This window comes from Schistocerca serialis, chromosome 3 (genome assembly GCF_023864345.2).
Source record: "Schistocerca serialis cubense isolate TAMUIC-IGC-003099 chromosome 3, iqSchSeri2.2, whole genome shotgun sequence".
Lineage (NCBI taxonomy): Eukaryota > Metazoa > Arthropoda > Insecta > Orthoptera > Acrididae > Schistocerca > Schistocerca serialis.
Window position 1 is genome coordinate 120622861 of NC_064640.1, and position 21806 is coordinate 120644666.

General features: G+C 43.5%; 1 protein-coding gene across 2 annotated transcripts in view; it reads right to left on the reverse strand.

Moving 5' to 3' along the window:
- The window catches only part of LOC126469813 (mucolipin-3-like), a 170607-nt gene that overhangs the window by 21765 nt on the left and 127036 nt on the right, over positions 1-21806 (reverse strand). For both annotated transcript variants that reach the window (XM_050097092.1, XM_050097091.1), the window contains exon 8: positions 5246-5395. In XM_050097092.1, the coding sequence (XP_049953049.1) occupies positions 5246-5395 (150 nt within the window). The remainder of the gene's footprint in view (positions 1-5245; positions 5396-21806) is intronic.

Here is a 21806-nt window from a genome sequence, read left to right on the forward strand (position 1 = left end):
ATAGATGGTGCTCTAATAGTCATAAATGCATAAGTACGTGGTATCACTTAACATTCCACCAGTGCGGTCGGTATTTGCTTCGTGATACATTACCTGTGTTAAAATGGACCGTTTACCAATTGTGGAAAAGGTCGGTATCGTGTTGATGTATGGCTATTGTGATCAAAATGCCCAATGGGCATGTGCTATGTATGCTACTCGGTATCCTGGACATCATCATCCAAGTGTCCGGACCGTTCGTCAGATAGTTACGTAATTTACAGAAACAGGAAGTGTTCAGTTCCATGTGAAACATCAACCACGGCCTGCAACAAATGACGACGCAAAAGTAGGTGTTTTAGGTGCTGTTGTGGCTAATCCGCAGATCAGTAGCAGACAAATTGCATGAGAATAAGGAATCTCAAAAACGTTGGTGTTGAGAATGCTACATCAACATCGACTGCACCCGTACCATATTTCTATGCACCAGGAATTGCATGGCGATGACTTTGAACGTTGTGTACAGTTGTGCCACTGGCAACAAGAGAGATTACGGGATGATGACAGATTTTCTGCATGCGTTCTATTTAGCGACAAAGCGTCATTCACCAACAGTGGTAACATAAACTGGCATAACATGTACTATTGGGCAATGGAAAATCCACGATGGCTGTGACAAGTGGAACATCAGCAACCTTGGCGGGTTAATGTATAGTGCGGCATTATGGCAGGAAGAAAAATTGGCCCCCAATGGCAATCTAAATGGTGCAATGTATGCTCATTTCCTACGTAATGTTCTACCAATGTTGCTACAAGATGTTTCACTGCATGACAGAATGGCGATGTACTCCCAACATGATGGATGTCCTGCACATAGCTCGCGTGTGGTTGAAGCGGTATTGAATAGCATATTTCATGACAGGTGGACTGGTCGTCTAAGCACCATACCATGGCCCGCACGTTCACGGGATCTGACGTCCCCGGATTTCTTTCTGTGGGGAAAGTTGAAGGATATTTGCTATCATGATCCACTGACAATGCCTGACAAAATGTGTCAGTGCATTGTCAATGCATGTGCGAACATTACGGAAAACTAACTACTCGCTGTTTAGAGGAATGTCGTTACACGTATTGCCAAATGCATTGAGGTTGACTGACATCATTTTGAGCATTTATTGCATTAACATGGTATTTACAGGTAATCACACTGTAACAGCATGCATTCTCAGAAATGATAAGTTCACAAAGATACATGTATCACATTGGAACAACCAAAATAAAATGTTCAAACATACCTACCTTCTGTATTTTAATTTTAAAAACCTACCTGTTACCAACTGTTCGTCTAAAATTGTGAGCCATATGTTTGTGACTATTACAGCACCACTTATCACAAAGCGAAAAAAGTGGTCCAACTAAAACATTCATATTTCTTTATGTACTACATGAATATGTAATAAAAAATGGGGTTCCCTATTTTTAAAAAATGCAGTTGGTATCCGTTTGACCTATGGCAGCGCCATCTAGCGGGCCGACCATAGCACCATCTGGTTTCCCCCTTCAAGCTAGACAAGTTTTGTTCTCTGTAGTTTTTTCGTTTGACACTTATTTTGTGAGATATCTGGCCCGGTCACAATCAACTGACCATGCTGTATATTGTAAATAGCAACGGTCCTACCACAATTCCCTGTGGTACTCCTTTACATCTGTCAATTTGGTTGTGTTAAAAGTGACATGTTGAGTTCTATCTGCAAGAAAGTCTTGAATCCAATTGCAAGTCTGCTCTAATACTCCATAAGCTAATTTTTTTTTCATTAAATGGCAATGTGGTATGGTGTCGAATGTCTTCCTGAAATCAAGGAACACGGCATCAACATGAGCACTGTTGTCCACTGTGCTGTGGATGTCATGGAGGAACAGAGCGAGTTGAGTTTCGCAGGATCTCTGTTTACGTAATCCATGTTGATTTTTGTAGAGGAGATGTTCATTTTCCAAGAACGTCATAATTCTTGACCATAAAACGTGTTCCATAATTCTATAAAAGATTGACGTCAAGGATATAGGTCTATACTTGTGTGGATCTGTCTTACGGCCTTTCTTAAAAATGGGAATGACCTGCACTTTTTTCCAGTCGTCAGGTACCTTTCATCGCTCAAGACGTTTGCATGATGATTGAAAGGACGGACAGTGTTATGATCTGCTGTGAAACAAAATCCGAAGACCAAATTCAGTACTTCTGCCGTCTCTCTGTTATCTTCCGTCTCAGTGCCAGTGTGGTCGCTGAGAGAATGAATAGATGATTTTGACCCACTTACTGATTTTACACATGACCAAAATCTCTTAGGGTTTTTACTCAGGTCAGTTAATGTCTTACTTTCAAAATCATGTTAACAACATTTATTTTATTTTTAAAGCTTTAAGAGTTTTCACATAAAAAATTTGGAGGCATATTTTTTCAGTACACCCTCATTTCGCTGTGCTTGATTATGTCGATACTATTGTAAGTCACTAAAATACAGGGTAATTATAGCTAAAGTTCCAGATTAAAAGCACTTTAAAAAACAAATCACTTCTCAGAATGACATCAAATTTAACAGAATATTATAGAATATGGGGGAAATGTTATGGATACCAAAAATTTGGCAACTAGATGGTGCTGTAACGAGTATAATATACAAAATAAAAGACGCAGGGTACACTGCTGTTCTTCGGCTTGTACCCGAGATACTCAGCATGATTATCTCAATGCAGAGCCGTGTGATGCTGGTAAAGCTCTTTTATAAGAACCCTAGCTCTGCAGAAGTTCCAGACACTTAAGTGTATGAGAATAGGTGTTGGTTTGTCTGCAAGGGTCTGGACAAAATAATTATGAAATTCAAAAAAACAGGTTCTTTTGATGTGCAATGTGGCATAGGGAGGAAACAATTAATTCAATGTCAGTAGAAATGGCCATGGGAATGCAGGAGTAGAGTGGTTATGAGCAAACATGCAGTGCACAGGGAACGGCCTGAACTTTGGACATGCCAGTGAGCATGAGGCACAAAATTCTATGAAACACCTAGCACTGCTATCCATACAAAATTATCGACGATCAGGAGTTGCTTCATGCTGACCTGCCAGTATGACAAACATCTGCTCTAGAATTTCTTGCTTTCATTGAAGTGGACAATGAATGGCCATGGGACATTCTATAGACAGATGAAACTCATTTCCATCTCCAAGGATACATCAACACACAGAATTGCAGAATATCGGCAACAGAAAATCTGCTTGCACATCAGCTGGTACTGCTTCATTCTGCAAAGGTAACTGTGTAGTGTGGGTTGATGGCTTCAATTATCATAGGGCCATATTTTTTGTGCAAGAGATGGGTCCTGTGGGTCCCAATACATGTACCATCACTGGTTAACCACTATGAGAGTCTTTTGTGCATACAAGATGGTGCACCTCCACACATTGCATAAGCAGTGAGGCAATGCTACAGAGGAATTTTGGAAATTTTAGAATTATCAGCCATCATTTTCCTACAGCCTGGCCATACAGATCACCTAAATAAAGATAAATATGGAACCTGTACACCAATAAATGTGTTATAATATATCTTTTTCTATATTAATAAAGAAAGATTAAATAATATAATAAATATATTAGAAAGAATTATCTAATCTATTATAATATGTCATTAATATAAAATTAATCATTTGAGGTAGAGAGCCAGATAAAAGCAGAGGGAAGGACAGAAAACATCAAAAAGTAAGGAACTGCAATGAGGTAGGAGAAGTATGCTGGTCTGAGGCAAATGAGAGATCCCCAGATCTAGTCCATGGTTTCACACCTAGCTGACAGCTGACACTCCTCCCTCCCTCCCTCCCCCCCCCCCCCCTTTAATCTCTGTGACTTGTGATTGTGGGCTTATCTGTAAGATGCTGTGTTCAGTGCCCTTACTACAAATGTAGCTGAAGTGAAGGCATGCATTACACAATGAATTCTGAACACAACTCCTCAGGCATTCCAATCTGGTGCGGAACATGCTGTTTCTCGATTTCAGCCTGTGAGAGAAAACAGTAGACAGCATATTGAACAGGGCTTGGACTATAGTCTTGTGACAGTTAAAAACTGATTCTTCCCATCTGACGTGGTATGCCCTTGCCATGATGGATAGACTTACCTAACTAACAGTTTCACAGCTACTGAACTCCAAACTTGGGTGGTCATGCACATTGCATAGTACGGTTGGTTCAATGTGCAACTTGTGCCACAACCATCATATTACAATTCACCTGCCATTTGTAGCTGAAACCATTTATGTTATGATGCTTACAGCATAACCTAGTGAGAAAATTTTCGATAATTTTTTCCACCCTATAGCATCCTTCTTTCCTCCCCTCCTTCCTGCAACTGCATTTTGAAACTGGAACTTTAATTATAATAACACTATACATATGTACATAAGGAAGTAGAACAGCTGTCCAAGTACAGAAAATTCAGGTTCGTTTTCCTGATTAAGCCATCCCAACTTTGGGAAACCAAATTTGTCAGAAATCATTGCAGCCAAAAATCACTATTAATACGCCATGTCATACACCTTTCCATTCCCATGCCTGTTAAGATTTGTAATATTAAGTAAATTACTATACATCAGGTTCCATTATAATACAATTACTATTTTCAGTATTTTTCCATCATCGTACAATTGTAGTCCCATGTTTTATCATCATTTTTGTTTTCTTTTATTAACCTTTGTGTACGTTATCACATAATCAATGGCATTGTGATGTGTCATTATAAATTTTCAAAGCCAGACTGAAATTATGTACAACAATAATACCATCAGAAAGACCCACACAAAGTGAGATAATCAGTTGAAGAATGATGAAATATGTCATAAAAGCAATTGAAATGTAAGAAGTACAGTTGAAGACTGCCTGATTAATCTTACACACAGAGCATGTTGCAAGTAACCACAGAAGCATATGAGAGTTCTGTCATGTGCCCAATGGCTATTCTCTATGTTTTTCTGTAGCAATTTCTACTACTTTTTGGTGGGTGCTGTGTGTAAAATGTTAATCACACTGATACAAAATTATACCATTAGGTCTACATATGGAGAAATGTAATTGGCAAAAATCCTTGGTACCATACAGTAGACATGGGTATGATTAATGAAGAGGAAAATCAGTCAAGTTTGTCGATAATACATTTCATTAGCAAACCACTGATAATGAATAACTACATTTTACACATTCAAATTAGTTGAAAATATTACCTGTTTTTCTATCTGCTCTTTAATAGCTGACCCCAAAATGATAAGCACATCATTTACAATAATCATCAAATACCACAGGTTTAAGAACTCTAGACGGCCATCAACACTTAGGGTCTTTCCATAAGCTGCTTTAAAGAAGTTAATGGTCTCCTGTAACAAAAGACATACAATAAAAACTTCTAACTCAAAGTCTTTCACAAATACCACTTGTATCATAAAATCTGTGATAATGAAAGAGGCCAGTGGATGATGAGGGGAATTATTTAACACACATTTCTGGAAAGTAGCGTAAAGTTTAAGTTGTTGTTTCAGAAACTTTACACTGTTGTTTTTGTGTACACACAGTCGTGTGTAGGTCAAATTTGTGGAACCATATTTTCGTGTTTATCTGTAATTTAACTGACTTATTCTTAATAAAGTATTACATTTATCATGAGTGAAAAGTGCTTGATTTGCTGTAGAATTGTTAGGTCGGGGCTTTGATGTGATGGATGCTGCAGTTTTTTTCCATGTGGGTGACTGTAGTGGTGTGGGAATAGGGGAAGTAAAAGACTCATCAGTGGTTTTGTAGGATATGTAGTAGAGATAGGAAGATACTAGAACAGGAGGGGAAAATTGCCACCCTTTAGACTGAGTTAGACAAGGCCAGGGGAAATCTTGACAGGTTAAGGAGGGAGAAGGGTAAATAAAGGTGGGAAGTGGCAACAGGCAACAGGAGGAACAGGCCTAGAACTCTGTCTGACAGCTTCGTGGTGAATGTAGAAAATAGATTTGACCTGTTGCTTCAGTCAGAAGCTGGTGAGCCTCAAGCAGTTGCAGGTGTAGACAGGGCACAACAAACTTTCAGCAGTAAGTTGAAAAGTAAGGATGTAGGGAAATCAGTAAAGAGAAAGAAAGTGTTGTTGTTAGGTAGTTCCCATGGAAGAGGTGTTGGCAAACTTTTGCAGGATGAACTAGGATCAGAATACCAGGTCACCAATTTTTTTAAACCTAGTGCTGGTCTGGAGCAAGTGACAGAGGATTTAGGATCACTTTGCAAAGATTTCATTAAGGAAGACACTGTGGTTATAGTGGGTGGGGCAGGTAATAGTATCGACAGACATCCCGGGTACAGTATAGAGTGTGACCTTGCAAAGATTGCATCAGGATCGAATCATACTAATGTTGAGTTTGTATCTGTTCTTGAGTGCCATGACCGACCTCATTTGAAGTCTTCTGTCAAGAGAGTTAATTTGGAGTTGGAAAGGCTGCTTATGTCGGGTGCAGGGTCACACATTGCTGTGGTTCCTGTTGATTCTCTCAATAGGTGGGATTATACTAGGCATGGCCATCACTTCAACAGGAAAGGGAAGGGTAAACTGGCTGGGAAAATAACAGGAAAGTCAAAGGGGGGAGGCACTGTCATGAGGGATAAAATACCAGTGGTTAAAGGGTTGAGAAAAGACCCTTTTTTAGGGTAGTGAGGACTGAAAGAAACCAAATTTTAAGAGAGGTTATAACTGAGATAAAAGTTCAGTTTGAGAAAGAAACCAAAAAACATAATTCTAGCTTATTATATCAGCATAAACAGCTATTGGTTAACAATTTTCAACAGTCAGCAGATATTTCAACTCTACCCAATTTTAACTCAGTCAATGTGAAATGTCAGATATCTTTATTGCATCAAAATATTTGAGGACTGAGAAAATTAATGAATTAATTATCTGCATAGATGAATTAGAGTCTTCAAACCCAGCTGACAATCTGCCTCTCTGAACACCATGTGACCACTGGTATAGAACTTTTAAGTGTTACAGGGTTTAGGTTAGCATCTCACTTTTGTAGATCAGAAATGGAGAAAGGAGGAGTTGCCACATTCATCAGGAACTGTCATAAATTTAAGAACATAGACATTCATAAATTTTGTGCAGCGTAAGGAAGCATGTGCAACATAAGTAGAATTTCACAAAAAATCCTTCATAATATTAAGTGTATATCGAGCACCTGCAGGCAAATTTAACCTGTTCATAAACCACCTTGAAGCTGTACTGGCCCATTTAACAACCAAAAACAAAGAAATAGTGGTTGTTGGTGATTTAAATGTAAATTTCCTTAAAGACTCTCCCAATTAGAACTTACGTGAGTTAGTAACACTTTCATTCAACTTAATTCCCACTGTAAAGTTCCCCACTAGGGTAGCCAATTGCTCACAAGCAGCCATTGATAATATACACTCCTGGAAATTGAAATAAGAACACCATGAATTCATTGTCCCAGGAAGGGGAAACTTTATTGACACATTCCTGGGGTCAGATACATCACATGATCACACTGACAGAACCACAGGCACATAGACACAGGCAACAGAGCATGCACAATGTCGGCACTAGTACAGTGTATATCCACCTTTCGCAGCAATGCAGGCTGCTATTCTCCCATGGAGACGATCGTAGAGATGCTGGATGTAGTTCTGTGGAACGGCTTGCCATGCCATTTCCACCTGGCGCCTCAGTTGGACCAGCGTTCGTGCTGGACGTGCAGACCGCGTGAGACGACGCTTCATCCAGTCCCAAACATGCTCAATGGGGGACAGATCCGGAGATCTTGCTGGCCAGGGTAGTTGACTTACACCTTCTAGAGCACGTTGGGTGGCACGGGATACATGCGGACGTGCATTGTCCTGTTGGAACAGCAAGTTCCCTTGCCGGTCTAGGAATGGTAGAACGATGGGTTCGATGACGGTTTGGATGTACCGTGCACTATTCAGTGTCCCCTCGACGATCACCAGTGGTGTACGACCAGTGTAGGAGATCGCTCCCCACACCATGATGCCGGGTGTTGGCCCTGTGTGCCTCGGTCGTATGCAGTCCTGGTTGTGGCGCTCACCTGCACGGCGCCAAACACGCATACGACCATCATTGGCACCAAGGCAGAAGCGACTCTCATCGCTGAAGACGACACGTCTCCATTCGTCCCTCCATTCACGCCTGTCGCGACACCACTGGAGGCGGGCTGCACAATGTTGGGGCGTGAGCGGAAGACGGCCTAACGGTGTGCGGGACCGTAGCCCAGCTTCATGGAGACGGTTGCGAATGGTCCTCGCCGTTACCCCAGGAGCAACAGTGTCCCTAATTTGCTGGGAAGTGGCGGTGCGGTCCCCTACGGCACTGCGTAGGATCCTACGGTCTTGGCGTGCATCCGTGCGTCGCTGCGGTCCGGTCCCAGGTCGACGGGCACGTGCACCTTCCGCCGACCACTGGCGACAACATCGATGTACTGTGGAGACCTCACGCCCCACGTGTTGAGCAATTCGGCGGTACGTCCACCCGGCCTCCCGCATGCCCACTATACGCCCTCGCTCAAAGTCCGTCAACTGCACATACGGTTCACGTCCACGCTGTCGCGGCATGCTACCAGTGTTAAAGACTGCGATGGGGCTCCGTATGCCATGGCAAACTGGCTGACACCGACGGCGACGGTGCACAAATGCTGCGCAGCTAGCGCCATTCGACGGCCAACACCGCGGTTCCTGGTGTGTCCGCTGTGCCGTGCGTGTGATCATTGCTTGTACAGCCCTCTCGCAGTGTCCGGAGCAAGTATGGTGGGTCTGACACACCGGTGTCAATGTGTTCTTTTTTCCATTTCCAGGAGTGTATTTATAGAAAAGTCCAATGAACAAAATTATATTACAAATAATAGTCAATGGCCTCTCAGACAATGATATGCAGTTCCTTCTGTTAAATGTTTATGCTGAACAGGATATAAAATATATAAAATCTGTTAAATCTGAGCTCAAGAGGGTAATCAATAAGCCAAAAATTGAATATTTTAGGACACTCCTCAGAGACATTCACTGTAATGATGTGTACAGTTGTCATGGCATGAATGAAAAATGTAACACTTTTGCTAATAAAGTGCTTACCTTATTTGAACACTGTTTTCCCTCAAAACTAACCAAGGTTGGAGCAAAGTCTACAAAGAAGTTGTGGATTACTCAAGGAATAGGGGTATATTGTAAAACAAAAAGAAAACTGTATCTGTCAATCCTAAACAGTTCTGATGTTGATGCTATAGCACATTACAAGAAATTCTGCAAAATATTAAAGACTGTAATACGGACATCAAAGCAAATATATTACAAGGAAAAGATAGTCATATCAGATAACAAAATGAAGACAATATGAGATATAGTGAAGGAGGAGACTGGTTGTACCAGACATGAAGAGGGACAAATAGCATTAAGAGTAAATGATACATTGGTGACATATGTGTATAGTGTTTCAGAACTTTTTAACGAACATTTTATAACTGTTACTCAAAAGATGGGGTTGTCAGGTTCTGCAGATGCTGCTATGGAATTTCAAGTAACTTCCATAATATGAATTTGACCCTCACCACCCCAGCAGAAATAATTTCCATCATAAAATCTTTAAAATCAAAAACATCTAGTTGGTATGATGAAATATCAACAAAGTGATTCTGAGTTAAGTAACATATTAAGCTATCTGTGTAACCAGTCATTTATCAGTGGAATATTTCCCAAATGGTTTAAATATTTGGAAGTTAAGCCACTGTTTAAGAAGGGAGATAAAGAAATAGCATCAAATTTCTGTCCAATTTCACTTTTGCCAGCATTCTCAAAAGTTTTTATAAAAAGTAATGTACAATCGGCTTTATAACCACCTAATCTCAAATAACATACTGTCAAAGTTGCAGTTCGGATTTCTAAGGGGTTCTGATATTGAGAAGGCTATCTACACTTACAGTGAAAATGTGCTTAATTCATTAGACAAAAAATTGCAGGCAACTGGTACATTTTGTGATCTGTCAAAGGCATTTGACCGTGTAAATCACAATATCCTTTTAAGTAAATTAGAGTATTGCAATGCTGCAAAATGGTTCAAATCTTATATCTCTGGCAGGAAACAAAGGGTGTTATTAGGAAAGAGACATGTATTAAGCTATCAGGCAACATCCAACTGCGAACTAATTACATGTGGGGTCCCACAAGGTTCCATTTTGGGGCCCTTACTTTTTCTTGTGTAGGTCAATGACCTTTCATCAGTAACATTACCAGATGCCAAGTTCGTTTTGTTTGCCGATGATACAAACATTGCAATAAATAGAAAATCAAGTGTAGTCTTAGAAAGATCAGCTAATAAAATATTTGTGGACATTAATCACTGGTTCCTAGCCAATTCTTTGTCACTAAACTTTGAAAAAACACTCTGCATGCAGTTCAGAACTTGTATATGCCTAACATACGATGACAAGCAGGTAGAAGAAGTGGACACTGTTAAATTCTTGGGATAACAGCTTGATGATAAATTCAACAGGGAGGAGCACACCACAGACCTGCTGAAGCGTCTTAACAAATCTCTATTTGCAATGCAAATTGTGTCAGACTTAGGGGATATAAAACTGAAAAGCTGGCATACTGTGCTTACTTTCATTCCATAATGTCACACGGGATTATTTTTTGGGGTACTTCATCAAGCCAAGCTAAAGTTTTCCAGGCACAAAAACGTGTAGTAAGAGTTATATGTGGTGTGAACTCAAGAACATCCTGCAGAAGCCTGTTTAGGGAACTAGGGATACTAACTACTGCTTCCCAATATATTTATTCCTTAATGAAATTTGTCATTAAAAATATATCACTCTTTCAAACCAACAGCTCACTTCATGGAATCAATACTGGAAATAAGAATAACCTTCACAAGGATTTAATGTCACTTACTCTTGTACAAAAATGTGTGCATTATTCAGGAACACACATTTCCAATAACTTGCCAGCAGCCATCAAAAGCTCAACAATCAATGAAATTCAGTTTAAGAGAAGCCTAAAAGATTTATTGGTGGCCAACAGCAGCTCCTACTCCACTGATGAATTTCTCAGTAGAACCAACTGATTTGTGTGTGTGTGTGTGTGTGTGTGTGTGTGTGTGTGTGTGTGTGTGTGTGTGTGTGTGTGTGTGTAAGCACAATCTAACTTCTGCACCATTTCAGTGCAGTACTGTGTTCATTGTAAATAAGTACTGTAGTAAAAAAAAAAAAAAAAATTTATTTTAAATTCAGCGCATTAGTGTTTGTAAAATGATTCTTTCATATAGTGTTCATTAAAAAATATGACAATCATTCCACCTGTGGAAGGTACATTAGCTTATTTGCTTCAGCTGTAAATATTTGGCATGTATTATTGTTTTTCTGACATGTTCTACATCCTGGAGGACCACCTCACTTTGGATTAATTGGAATGAAAGTAAATCTAATCTAATCTAAATGAAGTACACATGGTTACTGTGGGACTGTGTTACATAATTAGGTCAAAATAAACAATTTTTTAGGGAGGTTGAAAGGGACTAAACTTCAAGGTCATTAGTTCCTCTTTTCCTCAATAACTGAAGCATAAAGGTTTCCAGGAGAAGAAAATGATGTCACTTTACAAAATGGTAAAAAATATGGATGTAAGACCACACTGACACTCTTTAAATGAGTGTACACAAACCACTACCTCGAATAAAACTAGATCCACTGCTTGGCCATTGTCATCTAACAGCAGAGAAATAGTTGTAGAGTTACACTATGTACTACAAATCTGTGCAGTTAGGGCACAAGAAAATGGACTACCAGCAGAGGGGCATCACAACAACAACATGGTGGATCCTCTTACCTGAGGGTGTGATCATGATACAACCAGATATGGCCAATATGTAGTCAGCAAGAATACTAGATTCTCTTGAGAAAGGCAAAGGGAAATGGACCACTTTATGGTATATAGATCACTTGTAGAGGTCACAGTGAGACATTCCTTGTTTCAAGCCTCCAAATGCTGAAGACAGTGTTGACCACTTATTGGATACTGCCTTTCTCATTTTCAAGGTTTCCATCTCACTAGCTTCCTTTGCTAGCCAGTCTGAAAGATCATCTCACATAATCCCTATGTGACTTGGAGGGTCCTGAGAAATACAATGAAACTCCCAGTGTAGTGCACGTGAGGAAGATTGCGTATGATCAAAGCCAACTTGTTTTGAGGATGGCTTTGGCTTATGGCCCGCAGGCTGCTTAAAGAACCACTAGATACTAGGAAATTTTCAAGATAACATTTGTGGAATAATCCATCAGCACTAGGAGGAACACAGAGATATTAAAACTGAAACACACAGTATTAAAGTTCCACAATATTTATTTTATATTTAATTAACTGGCTTTCATCTACAAGCCATCATCAGACAACTTAAAACTAAACAGAATCTGCACAACACCAGATCCAGGTTCAATCTGTACAAAGATCGTTAGTTCTGAAGATACATTACCATTTTATGACTATATATGAAAAACACAAATTACAATGTTTCAATTTTAAATATTTGGAAAACAAGAAATATTCTGTATTGATGTGTGGAATGTTTTAAACTCTACAGATATGAGTTTAAATCCTCAAATCTACCAGTTAAGTGACAAATATATTGTACTAAACATGTTATACAGATACAGGTTAATGTCTCTCAGTTATATACAACTTATAAACTGTCATTAAGTATATTGAAATAGACACAAAGAAGGTATGAAGAAATAAGCCTTATATTACATTCAAAGATTAGAAGTAGGCCTATAAAAAGTATTATGTGGCATAACAAAAATATATGGGCATATTAATGTGAACCTGCACAGTGTATAGCAGCAGCAGCAGTGACAGCAGATAAGCACAGGATGTTGTCACTGCAACAATTCAACAAGGTCAATAGAATGTTGCGAGGCAGGTTAGTTTTCTAAAACAGTTAGCATAGTAGTACTGCATAGACTACTGCAGCAAGAGGCAAGGCAGATCTGCACACTGACAGTGGCAGTGGTGTTTTAGGATACACGATTGGTGTTGCATATGGACAACAAGTGCACTGCTGCAGATTATAAGTATAGGTCATTTTCATAACAGATTTATTCCGAGTCTCACAGCCCAACCAGGATGATGTGGCCTTGTCAGGCAAGGATGCCACACAGATCTTGCCAGCAGAAGTCACCAGTTTGAGAGCACAGCAGGGGCAAAAGCTCTATAAACTAAACCCCTCCCTGGACTTAGGTGTCACAGTATAATGGGGAAACATCAGGTCATTTCCAGCAGAACAGGTTGCTCTCTGTGCATTACCAGCTACTGTATCTTATTGCAAGATGGCATCTCTACATGGTGGATGTTCCCTGTTGTGACACAGCTGAGTGTTAATAGGGATCACTCTGCCGGCATGAAAACCAAACAGCTGGCTTATGTAAATAGGCTGTCAGTGCAGTGAAATAGTGTGTCAGCATCACAGAGCATATAGGCAAGTAGACCTAGAATTCGGTGGCCAGCCAGCCAATGACCCACAGTATCAAACAGTGCAGATGCTTCAATTTACATTGTTACATTTGCAGCAGCCTTTCTCTGGAGCCTCCTGGGTTCCCAACTCACCCCCACCAACCGCTCCACCTTCTTGGCTCATAGCCACACCCCCCTGCACCAGGGGGTACTGTAATTAGGTTAAAACAGCACACCAAGAGAGTACTGGCACACACATATGTTATATAGACAATATTAATTGAAGTGACGAACAGGCAAAACGTGGAAGGGCAAAAGGGAGGAAGGAGTCGATGCATTGTGAGGAATGGGAAAGAGTTGTACTACACTGCCTGAAGGGGGAAAAAAAAGCACACAAAAAGGAAGAAATGAAATGAAACTTCACAGGTTGAGAAAGCATGTGATTTTATTTCAGTAACTACAAAGCAGAGTCAAAGTTACAAAGAACTTGGCTGTATGATCCCACTTATCAGTTCAATGTTACACCCACTCTTTCCTTGACACAGGAACTGATACAATTGGGCAGGGTGTCATAAGACCACTGTATTCTCTCCTGAGGCAAGCTGATCCACAACTGTTGCAACTGGTAACTGATTTCTCTGTTGCTGGCACTGGTAAAGAGTTGACACCCAAATTGGTCCCACATATGGTCTATCAGGAACAGATCTTAGGAACTTACTGGTCACAAGAGCATTTCATCATGCAGACAGTTCAGAGAGACATGTGCCATGGGTTAACGAGTATTGTCCTGCTGAAAAGTAGCACCACGGTACTGTCACGTCAGAGGTAACACATGAGAAGGCAAAAGATGTCTGTGACATATTGTCATGCAGACAGAGTTCCCTCTATCACTTCCAGCTGTGACGTGAAATCATACCGATGGCTCTCCACAGAATGACACCACTGTCCCTCTACAAAATATTAGATGAATGGGACTCCTCCCCAGGTTATTTTTTTGTTCTGTTTTAGGGCACAAAAACAACTAGGGTCATATGCACCCATGTCAGAACTGTAGAACACGAAGACAAAAAAGGAGTTAAAAACAACTACACATCAATTCCAATTGATGTCTTCTCTAAGACAGCCAAAAACACGGATGCGGAGTAAGGTCTATAAAATAGGTCCTGAACTAAATATTAAATGTCCTCCGCCATATCACTATGACAGATAAAAAGTGAAACATGGTCAACAGCCCGTGTGTCGTTCGCCAAAAAGGCCAATAACTCAGACAGCAAACACAAACAAAAACTTAAGTGGCTAAAAAGAAAAAGGCATTCCATCAGGAAATGGTGGACTGTCTAAGGTTGAGGGCAATGAGCAAAAAGTGGTGGGGGGCCACCACTTAACCAAAGCAATGGCTAAAAAGACAGTGCCCAGTACACAACATAGCTACAATGATCTACTCACAGCAAGAGGGCTGAGAGGAGGTCGTCCAAGCCACTGGGAGACCTTAATAGCCGGGACCACATTCCCATGAAGGGAGGACCAGTGGTGATACCAAAGTGACAGCACCTGCTGACAGACGGCAACACAGACCTCATCGGAGGGAATGTACAAACTAGAGAGTTGAGGTATGAGAACTGCAGCCTTGGCAGCAGTGTCAGTGGCCTCGTTTCCTGTCAGACTGATGTGACCAGGAACCCGCATGAACATAACAGTGGCTTCATCAAGAGTGAGCACGTGACAGCTTTCCTGGACCCCTTGCACTAAGGGATGGACAGTGTACCACACACAGAGACTTTGAAGGGCACAGAAAGTCAGAGAAGATGAGGCAATTGAAAAGCCCGTGTTGGCGGATGTATTGCATGGCCTGATACAGGGCTCACAGCTCTGCGGTAAATACTGAGCAGTGTTTAGGAAGCCGATACCGAAACATGTTGGTGCCAATGACGAAGGCACACCCCGGTACCATGATCAGACAGAGCCATCAGTATACACAAAGGTACTATCGCGAAGTTTCGTGTGAAGTTTGTGAAACTGAAGGCGATACAGAGGGGCTGGAGTAGTGCCCTTCGGGAAAGTGGCAGGCAGAGTGAAATTAAGCAGTTGGAGCAAGAGCTGAAAGTGAACTCCAGGAGGTAACAGATAAGAGGGACGTGCCCCATACTAGCTATCAAAGGAGTCATCAAATAAGTAGGCATAGGATGGGTGGTCATACATGGCAGACAAACAGCACGCATATCTGCTAAGGAGAAAGTCATGGCGGTTGGGCAGTGGTATTTTGGCAGCTTCTGCACACAGACTCTCAACTGGGCTAGTGTAAAAGGCACCAGGGGCCGAATAGTTGGTTGGTTGGTTGGTTGGTTGCTTTGTTTGTAGGCGGGAGAATGGACCAAACTACGAGGTCATCTGTCCCTTGTTCCTAATAAAACAATGCCACAAGTGTGAGAATAAAAAGGTCAAAATATAGAACACAAATGGAACAAAAGGAAAAGGCACAAGAATAACGGGAAGGCAACGAACACTAAAAGGAAAAAAAAGAGGACAAGAAAACAACAGAGACGTGGCTAAAAGTGCGCAGTCCAGCAAGTGGTGGACAACTATCATTTGGGAGCCACAGAGACACTGAGTTGGGTCCTCGCGACGGAGTAGGTAACAATTCATTAGCCACATATGGCCAATGTGGAGCCAGCAGAGGGCAATGGATTCCCTGCAAGAGGCCTGCATGGAAGACTTCCACACATTCATAGTCTCCTTAATGACACACAGTTTGTTGTGTGTGCTGTTATGCGATTCCGTCTCCCAAAGCCGGAAAACCCTGCTGTGTAAGACAGAACGCAGGTCAGCTTCGGAGATGCCTATCTCCAGAAGTGGTTTCCGTGTTGCCTGTTTGGCCAGCCTGTCTGCAAGTTCATTGCCAGGGATTCCGATGTGTCCTGGGGTCCACACAAACACCACAGAATCGCAGGACTGTTACAGGGCATAGATGGACTCCTGAACGGATGCTACCAGAGGGTGGCGAGGGTAACACTGGTCAATAGCTTGTAGGCTGCTCAATGAGTCAGTAAACAGGAGATATGACTTGCCAGGGTATGAGCGGATGTACTCAAGAGCACGAGATATGGCCACCAGCTCTGCAGCGAAAACACTGCAGCCGACTGGCAAGGAGTCCTGCTCAATATGTCCTCCATGAACATATGTGAAGCCTACGTGACCATCAGCCATTGAGCCGTCGGCGTAAACCGCTTCAGACTGCCGGAACACGTCAAGACTCTAGAGGAAGTGACAGCAGAGAGAGGCGGGGTTGACGCTTACACCAAGGAGGCGTACACGAACGTACCACAAGTAGAGATGGTAAAGGGAAGGACTCCAGTTCAGAGAGAATGGGACCGCATGCGAACCGCAATCGTTAGCCCCGATCTGGGACGCCGATGCAGGAGGTGGACTGCCACGGGCGGGAAAAGGAGACGGTAATTCGGACGCTCAGGGGAACTATGAATGTGTGCTGCATAACTGGAGAGCAGTTGTGCACGTCTGATCTGCAGTGGAAGGACACCAGCTTCCACCAGTACACTGGTCACCAGACTCATCCTAAAAGCTCCTGCTGCTAATTGAAGCCCATAGTGGTGCACAGGGTCGAGTAAATGCAATGCTGAAGGCGTTGCTGAACCATAAACCACACTCCCATTATCAGTTCTGGATTGGACAAGGGCTCTGTAGAGCTGCAGCAGCGTACAGCGATCTGCACCCCAATTGGTGTTGCTCAGGCAATGGAGGGTATTGAGGTGCTGCCAGCACTTCTGCTTAAGCTGACGAAGATGAGGAAGCCAAGTCAACTGAGTGTCGAAAACCAGTCCTAGGAATTGATATGTCTCCACTACAGTGAGTGGATCGTCATTAAGGTAAAGTGCAGGTTCCGGATGAACGGTACGACACTGACACAAGTGCATGACACACGACTTTGCAGCTGACAACTGGAAGCCGTGGGCTAGAGCCCATGATTGCGCCTTGTGGATGGCTCCCTGGAAGCACCGCTCAGCAACAACAGTACTGGAGCAGCAGTACGAAAATGCAGAAGTCGTCTGCATACAGAGAAGGTACACACACACACACACACACACACACACACACACACACACACACACACACACACACAGTACAGAGCCCTGTAGGACTCCATTCTCCTGGGTATGGATGGAACTATTGGAGTCACTAACTTGGACATGGAAAGTACGGAGCGACAGGAAGTTTTGGATAAAAATTGGGAGTGGTCCCCAGAGACACAACTCATACAATGTGGCAAGAATATGATGTCACCAAGTCGTGTCGTATGCTTCAAGTAAGTCAAAAAAGACGGCAATCAGGTGTTGCCATCTGGCAAAGGCTGTTCTGATGGCAGACTCGATAGACAAAAGATTATCTGTGGTTGAGTCACCCTGGCGGAAGCCGCCCTGACATGGAACCAGCAAGCATCGTGACTCCAGGACCCAACCAAACCACCGACATACCATATGTTCCAGCAGCTTACAAAGAACGTTGGTGAGGCTGATGGGCCGATAGCTATCCACATCAAGCGGATTTTTACTGGGTTTGATCTCCGGAACGATTGTGATCTCCCGCCATTGTAATGGAAAGACATCATCGCACTAGAGCTGGTTGAAGATGATGAGAAGACGTCACTTGTAGTCAGACGAGAGATGTTTAATCATCTGGCTGTGGATGCGATCAGGCCCAGGAGCTGTGTCTGGGCAATGTGCAAGGGCACTGAGGATCTCCCACTCTGTAAATGGGGCGTTATAGGATTCACTGCAAAATGTAGTGAATGAGAGGACGTTCCCTTCCAGCCGCGGTTTCAGTACGCGAAAGGCTGGGGGTAATTCTCTGATGCTGAGGCTCATGCTAAGTGCCCAGTAAAGTGCTCGGCAATCGCATCTGCGTCAGTACATAACTTGCCATTTATGGTAACACCGGGGAGAGCTGTTCGGGTCTGGTACCCGAGAAGACGTTTGATCTTTGCCCAGACTTGGGAAGGTGACGTGTGACTCCCAACGGTCGAGACGCATCTCTCCCAACACACCTTCTTCCGTTGTTTGATAAGGTAACAAACACGGGTATGGAGCCGTTTAAAGGCTATGAGGTGCTCCAGGGAAGGGTTCCGCTTATGCTGCTGTAGAGCTCGCCGACACTCCTTAATTGCTTCAGCAGCTTCCGGCGACCACCAAGGGACTGCCTTATGCCTCAGGCACCCTAAAGAGCGAGGGATCTAGTTTTCAGCCGCAGAAACAATTGTGCTAGTCACCTGCTCAACCATCACATCAATGTTACCGTCTGGTGGAGATTCAGCGGTGACAGCAGCAGTTGAAGTTCCCCAGTCTGCCTTGTTCAAAGCCCATCTGGGCAGGCGTCCCTGTGCCTGACACTGGGGCCAGTGACAGGAAGATGGGGATGTGGTCACTAACACACACATCGTTATGTGCTCACTAGTGGATAGATGGGAGAAGTCCTGGGCTGCAAATTGATAAATCAATGGCTGAGTAACTACCATGAGCCACACTGAAATGTGTGGCAGCCCCAGTATTTAAGAGGCAGAGGTCGAGGTCGAGTTGTGACAGTAAAGTTTCGACACCTCTGCCTCGGCCAGTAAGCATGGTACCACACCAGAGTTGATCAATCAGCGCAGCTAATACATTCAGGGGTACTGCACCATCTGGAGGAAGATATACATCGTGTCGTCCTCATTCTGGCAGCCATAGTTTCAAGAGGGGTTTAAAGGGGCACATGTTCACTACAGACCAAGTTTAGGACATAAACGCAAACTCCACCTGACACTATTATAGTCACTATGGTTCCTGTAATATCCATTATAGCCATGGAGAGCAGGGTCCACATTGCCGGGAACCAGGTTTTCTGGAGGGCAATGCAGATAGCAGGTGTAAAGCTTAACAGTTGCCGTAGCTCAGCCAGGCAGTGGAAAAAACCGCCACAATTCCACTGGAGGATGACATCGTGAGACTGGGAAGGCGTGGAACATTCAATGAGGCAGTTTACGCCTCAGAGTCACCTGCTGCCACCGATTTATAGCCAGAGCAGTCTATATCCATTCTGTCCGAGGGTCTGGCAAGATCTAGGTCCTCAGCGGACACCAAAATCTCCACCCTGTCCTCAGCTGCAGAGCTTTTAGGTAGCAGTGGTGTGGGTACCACCACAATTTCCTTGGTCTTAGAGGGTTTTCTTTCTGGATATCCCTTGCTGCTCCTTTTGTTTCCCTGGCTGGGAGGACTTCACTGGCTCAGTCTCCGGGACTGAGGATGAGCATGAAGCCCTCCAACCAGCTGCTTTTGGGCTCTTCAGACACTGACGGGTGTCGTCTTTCCCACTAGAGGAAACCTGGGAAGGGAGTGATTCAAAGGACCCCTTCCTAGCGAGAGAAGCCGAAGAAGACTTATGCTTCTCTGGTTTAGAAGTGGGGACAGATGTCACTGATGGTTGGAGGCTTGGAAGTGGGGACAGATGTCACTTATGGTTGGAGGGTGTTGCTCCCGAAGCACGTGGTGCAGAAGCAACAGGGAGGGTAATGCCCCCCACCATCAAGGGGGCAGGTGTAGTTTTCCGGTTCTGAGGGGTGACCTTGGTTGGTGGAGCTTATGGTGCCAGAACTGTTGTAGCGGCGGTGTAAGACAATGTCATACACACAGGATGCTGGCGTTCAAATTTTCTCTCAGCCTCAGTGTAGGTCAGTTGGTCCAGGGTCTTGTACCCAATGGTTTTCCTTTATTTATGGAGAATCCTGCAGTCAGGTGAGCAAGGCAAATGGTGCTCTCTGCAGTTGACACAGATGGGAGGTGGGGCACATGGAGTATTGGGATGTGATCGGCATCTGCAATCTTGGCATGTGATGCTGGAAGTACTACGGGAAGACATATGGCTGAACTTCCAGCTCTTAAAGCACTGCATTGGGGGAGGGATATAGGGCTTTACATCACACCAGTAGACCATCACCTTGACCTAATCAGGCAATGTATCACCTTCAAAGGCCAAGACGAAGGCACCGGTGGCAACCTGATTATCCTTTGGACCCCGGTGGACATGCCAGATGAAATGTACACCTCGCTGCTCTGAATTGGCGCGCAGCTCATCGTCAGACTGCAAAAGAAGGTCTCTGTGAAATATGACACCCTGGACCATATTTAAGCTCTTATGGGCTGTGATGGTTACAGAAACATCCCTCAGCTTGTCACAAGCGAGTAACTCTCGTGACTGGGCAGAGGTTGCTGTTTTGATCACGACTGACCCAGATCTCATTTTGGACAAGCCCTCCACCTCTCTGAACTTGTCCTCTAAATGCTCAACAAAAAACTGAGGCTTCATCGTCATGAAAGATTCCCCATCAGCTCTCGAACATAAAAGATACCGGGGCGAATAACATCCGCTGCCATCCTTAGCATGACATTCCTCCCATGGTATGGCCAGGGAGGGGAACGATTTGGAGTCTTACTTCTGTGCACTGAATTGCACTTGTGATCACTTAGAGACTGCTGGTGTTTCACCACCAGCAAGAGATGATGGATTACGCTTCATCCACCCACTCCAACCAGGAGCCCTCCCCACGGGCACCACCCAGCGGCAGCAAATGCCACCTGGCAGGATGGCCATTGCCAGGAGTCCCGATGCCCCAGGGGATGGGCATCTACTCCTTGGCATATGTGAGGAGTTAACGGCGCAGTCATCACCAGACCCTGTATGGTCAGGGGGCTACAACCAACAGGGTACATGGTGGCCCCACCACCACGGCCTGGCTGCTCTGCTGGATATCAGGTGCAAAGAAGTCAATGGTCATCGTTGACGTAGAAATCGACACTGCATAGTGCATGGTGGAAAACGCACCCAGGAAGGTGTCTTCGCCCAAGAGATGGAGAATGGGCAGGACTGCAATGTGACGATGAGAAAGTGGGCGAAAGATCTCAATGCACAATGGACACGATGCACCTTGTAAGGTGCCCTTCCCCAATTGGCTTGCTCTTCGGGAAAATTTTGAAGAATGGAGGTCAAACCCTAGAATTGGAGGCTTCACTCCTCCCTGGTGAACTTCGACAAACATCATTTCTGCAATTGTGGTGAACATGTAGAATGTCTTACAAATGTTATCCTTTCTGCTGCAGAATGTTCCATTCCTCACACTACTCCTTTACCACACCGTGTCCTGGTCCCTTGGTGGACTGAAGCATGCCACGACACAGATTGTGCACAGAGATATGCTCACCGCATTTTTAACTGTCATTCTACGATGGCAAACTGCATTCATTATAAACCATT